Source organism: Musa acuminata, chromosome BXJ2-10 (genome assembly GCF_036884655.1).
Source record: "Musa acuminata AAA Group cultivar baxijiao chromosome BXJ2-10, Cavendish_Baxijiao_AAA, whole genome shotgun sequence".
Lineage (NCBI taxonomy): Eukaryota > Viridiplantae > Streptophyta > Magnoliopsida > Zingiberales > Musaceae > Musa > Musa acuminata.
In genome coordinates, this window is record NC_088347.1 from 16259528 (window position 1) to 16264558 (window position 5031).

At 44.4% G+C, this 5031-nt stretch overlaps 1 protein-coding gene across 4 annotated transcripts; it reads left to right on the forward strand.

Moving 5' to 3' along the window:
- Positions 1–1312: 1312 nt before the first annotated feature.
- Positions 1313–3828, forward strand: LOC135580937 (dof zinc finger protein DOF2.1-like). Of its 4 annotated transcripts, none has more exons than XM_065127810.1 (2): positions 1313–1763; positions 2923–3828. In XM_065127810.1, the coding sequence occupies exons 1-2, from the start codon at positions 1683–1685 to the stop codon at positions 3715–3717; spliced, it is 876 nt and encodes a 291-aa protein (XP_064983882.1). In that variant the 5' UTR covers positions 1313–1682; the 3' UTR covers positions 3718–3828. The 4 variants fall into 4 exon arrangements, with proteins under 4 accessions (XP_064983882.1, XP_064983883.1, XP_064983886.1 ...); XM_065127811.1 differs by having other exon boundaries at positions 1318–1713; XM_065127814.1 differs by lacking the exon at positions 1313–1763 and adding an exon at positions 1773–1980.
- The last annotated feature ends 1203 nt before the right edge of the window (positions 3829–5031 follow it).

Consider the following 5031-nt stretch of genomic DNA (forward strand, 5'->3'; position numbering starts at 1 on the left):
TTAATGTAGCGACGATAATGGGATGACAAGACTTGGTTGATGCGGTCGATGGCAAGTTGATCCAGTCCGTCTTGGCTCGATTCTAATGTCTGCTCTATCTACCGTCATGTTATATGGGTCAGATCAGATTTGCATATCTGATTGAAATAGGTTCAGATGATATACATCTCAATTGGAACAAGAATCTAATTTTGACCGGGTTGCTGTCTTCGATTCGACAAGTTGCACCGCCCAGCCTGCGTGCCATCCGAAAGGATATGATGGAATCGCATCATCACGCAGATGCGACACGCCGAGCTAATGTCAAATATATATAATTCACCACCTCAACGTTCACGGGTTGGCATAATGCACTCCGGTGCAGTCAAAGATTCGAAGCTTCTTAGATTCTTCACACACGGTCTTATTATTGTGTGGGAGAGACGAACTAAACGTGAGGGCAGGCGTATTCCCTTCCCTTTCGCCGTGAGTCGGACACGACTTTGGCCGGCTGTCACGAAGTCGTGGGCTTCCGCATCGGTTCTTCCCGCTCTGGGTCCCGCGCCACCGACCATACCCACCGGGGGCCCCATGTTCCATTATTCTTTCCTTGTTTCTCTCTTCTGGTCTTCCAGAAAGTGAGAGGGAGATGCGCGCCGGACACGCCGCCGATCGCAACTTCGGCCACGACTCGACTCACGACGGATGGGCGGGTGCCTGTCGTCGCATGTGCCGCACCAATCCTTCGCACGAGTTATGCCGCGACTCGTCCCTTTCCGATATCGTGCACCGAGTTGCGGGCACCACGAAAATCACGAGAACAGTGTACCAAATGTTGCACGAGATCAGGGCGATCCGTCTAATTTGATTCGGACCATTCGATTCCAATACGAATCCGAATAATGAACAGCCATGGATCTAAATGCAGCTTCTTCTTCTTGTGCAGTACGATCGCTGCCAATGGGAAGCACTTGATAACATCACAACGACCATCTCGTGAGTCGGATTTGGACAGCACCCCACAAATCGCAAGTGCCAAACGTATTGGGGAGCATGGAAGTGGCCGTCACTGTTGGCATGCCTCTCGAGGACGACGACGGCATCGGGATGTACTCACGCAGGACCGGAAGCACTCGGTAACTAACAGCGCCATGTGGTAGCGAACGAGGTGGGGCCCCCTCACTGCAGCCGGAGCGTTACGGTTCGCGCGCGCCACGCCAAGCCGGGTGGAGGCCCCCACTCCCCCGTCACGGGCAGCATTACTTTCGCGGCTTGGATGAATCACCCGAGAAATAAGTTCCTGCGGTAATGTGGTCGCCCAAAAGATCGACGTGTGTGCGACTCCACGCATGACGTTACCGCAGAAACTATGCCGGCGTGTTTCAGCCGTTCGACTTACAGTTTTCCCCACCCTACCCATCACTTCTAATACTCAACCTCTGATCCAGCAGAAATTTCCCTTCTTTTCGATCTAGTTTTCCACTTCCCAATGCCTCGTCGAGCAAGGCAAATGCATTCATAGTTTCGTATGTCGCCTAATCATTCCTTCTCTCTCTCTCTCTCTCTCTCTCTCTCTCTCTCACATATATCAGTAAGTCGAGGAGGAAAACTTGGTTCTTATCCTTCGTGCCTGACCTCTCCTGGGGAGAAACACCTCTTCTCGTGGCTGTCTCTCTTGATCTATCCCAGGGTCATTCTTTTGCATGCATGGAGATTTCCAACGCTCGCCATCAGGTAACAATGACGAACACCAGGCCCAAAAACCCTTTACAGTATCCAATAAGGTATCTTTTTCTTCTTGTAAATGAATAAACTAGGTTAATCTAGCTTCTCCTCCCCAGAGAGTATCCTCCTGTCTAACTCTTCCTACTTGATCCATGTAAAAGTTTGCTTCCTTTATGTTGGATCTATATGGTATCATGTTATTTTTCTCAATCTTATGAATAAAGATTGTTATACTGAGCTGAAATTTCTATGGCTACTCTATGACGTGATCCACAGGTGAGTTTGATTAGTTTTCTGTGTATGATTCTTTCTACTGAGGGGATTAATTTGGTCATGCAGTTTTGCTGATAGAAGTGGCGATTCCTACACCTATATTTCTTTTGAATCTTCCCTGTGTGGAGGCCATCACCTCTTTCAAAGAGATCTGTTGCTACTGAAGTAATCATTTTGCTGGTTTACCTTCTCTTTCAATTTGGATGATCTTTTCTCTTTTCGTGATAAGAGATTTTTCCTTGTATCTTAGGGTTTGCTCAGACATCCTCCACTACTGAACTAGAATTCTTTTCTAGAGAGAGACTTTTTCTCAGTTTCTGAAAGAAACTCTGCAGTAGAAATTGTTTCCGGCCTTATCCCTCTTTACTTTCCTAACATCGGTTCTGCTACAGTTCTCTCTCTCTCTCCCCCCCCCCCCCCCCCCCCCGCCCCCTTCTCTCTCTTGCAAGTGCTTATGCTAATATCTAGATTGATCATTCTTGTGTTTGATGAGTTCTTTTTTTGTTTTAGCTATTTGATTGGTCATATGCATTTTTTTTCCTTCTCTTTTGCAAGACATGATCTGGGTATCATTCTATATCTTCCAATTTCGACCTCAATTTCCATCTGATGTTGTGAATCTTCTAATGTTCTTCCTCTTCTTCTTCTTGTAAGCCATCATCTTCTTTCTTCTTGGATTTAGCCACTTGTTTTACTTCACATGCCACTTCCGATGCTTCTTTTGTAAAGGCTGACATCCCACTATAGCCCTTGAAATTAAAGTTGAAGTACACCATGTGGGGTTTGGTTCTAAGGACGGTCGTTCATGACTCCGTTTTCCAAATGCATGATGAAGAAGAATGGAAGTACAGAGAAGGATTAAAGAATTTGATAGTGAAAGGAAGCAGCTATAACTCAAAACTAATGTCACTACCGGTGTGGATGTTAATTGCTTCTTCTGTGCAGCCACAGGCAATGGCTAGCCATGGATTGACTCAGCAGCAACAGGATAGGAAGCTCACGCCTCATCCGGAGCAAGCCCTGAAGTGCCCCAGGTGTGCCTCCACCAACACCAAGTTCTGTTACTACAACAACTACAGCCTCTCCCAGCCCAGGTACTTCTGCAAGGGTTGCCGGAGGTACTGGACTCAGGGAGGCTCTCTCAGGAATGTCCCAGTGGGAGGTGGATGCAGGAAGAACAAGAGATCCTCCTCTTCCTCTTCCACTTCCCCTTCCTCGAAGAAGTCGCAAGAGCAAGACCTCACCTCTACCCACTCCAACCCACTACTCCCTACCCTCATCCCCCCACCTCTTTCATATGATCCAACTGACCTCACCTTCTCTTTTACTGGACTTCCAAAGCACCCACTCGCGAAGCAGTTTGGCCTGGAAGACAATAACCATGACGCTGACCCAATGCCACCTGCTCCAACCCCAACAAATGGTGGTTTCCTTGACATCCTGAGAACTGGTTTTGTTGACATCACAAGCCCAAGCGGCTTGAGCAACAACCTTTACTATAGCTATGGAATCCATGGCGGTCTGGAGATGGCAACTGGTGTTAGTAGGGAAGAGGGAGGACTCAGTGGCGCAACAGCAAGTGCAACAACTAGCCAAGGGTCATGCAAAGCCATGGATGGAGGGGATAACAAGGTGCGGACAGGTCTTCCATGGCAGGATGGAAACATGGATGCTTCAAAGGATTGCTGGGATGGTTTTGGTTCTTCTTTGCAGGGACTAATCAATAGCTCTGGGCTGTAAGAGGTGCAATTATAGAGGACCATATCCTTCTCTCTTTAAACTCTGGAAATGATGCAAAAATCTCTTGTATGGTCGATGAGAGAGTAATGATCCAATAATTATACACCAAAACTGATACATTGCCATCGGTTTGCAGGAGCAAATATATATATATATATATATATATATATATATATATATATATATATATATATATATATATATATATATATATATAATTTCTAATGGAGAATAATGATCTGTTCTTTCTTGGCAAAGGAAACTGGTCCTTCCTGGGGCAAAGAAAGGACAGTTGAAGGATTAAGAACAATCCTCGAATAGAGTGGATGGCGGTGTTCCCAAAAAATTCTCTTCATAATTGCTACTCCCACTACTCTGGTCTGGTTTGTCTGTGGAAAAAGACACCGATCAAATTGACCTTCGGTAATGCACCTAATCAAAGCTGGGATCATATGTGGGTGTCTTGGAATCTAAGAGGTGGCTTGCATGCACCACAAAATTACATGTGATAGGAGAGCCTAAGCATGAGGTTGGCTTTGTAGCGAATGTTTCAGAATCGAGCATGCATGTATCATGCTTTCTTCTCAAACCACACACATCATGTGAGGTGATGTGATTCTGGATGTTCTTATGCATATTTACTGCCCTCAGTCACTGTTTTGGATGAGGTGGAGGAAATACATGTATTTACCAAAGAAAAAAAGAAAATTGTGTTGGCTAAAGTAGACCAGAGGCTATGAAGGGAATCAGGATCCCCATAAGGCTCAATTTTGGAAGTTGTCTACATCGATAGACGACTTCTTGCCCATAATTTAAATATATTCCCAGACTTCTACAAAATTGATCAGCTCGAGTATATAGGCTTTGAATTCAACAACGAATTTTTTTTCTTTTTGTTGCTAATGGTAGTTTCTAATTAGAGCAATCTGCATCAATGGTGATTGCAAAAATATTTATGTTGGTTAAACACAAGAAAAAAGGGGGTAAATACAAGATTCCGAGTGAAGAACAAGCGCATACTTTTTTTTTTTTTTAAGAGATAGATATAGGATTCCAATTCATGACATTATCCGATAGAAGGAGATCAATAATCCTAAATGCTTAGACTATTAGGAAAGAGTCTGATCTAAACTTTAATAGATATATAAGGAGGATCAGCTCGTCTGCTCTTCCCTCTTATGAGTATGATATAATTTAGAAACTTAAGTTATTAAAAAAAGAATATAATATATTATCTAATATCCCTTCTTGCAAGTCCAAAAGGACATGACGCCAACTATATGGTGTAAGCCAATTAACGAGTACATATGCTGC

What these genes read in the sequence shown, in the direction of transcription:
- LOC135580937 (XM_065127810.1), top strand. Translation starts at nt 1,683, where the DNA reads ATGCATGGAGATTTCCAACGCTCGCCATCAGGTAACAATGACGAACAC. An exon ending in CCTTTACAGTATCCAATAAG is followed by an intron (nt 1,764 to 2,922) that starts GTATCTTTTTCT and finishes TCTTCTGTGCAG; the next exon opens with CCACAGGCAATGGCTAGCCA.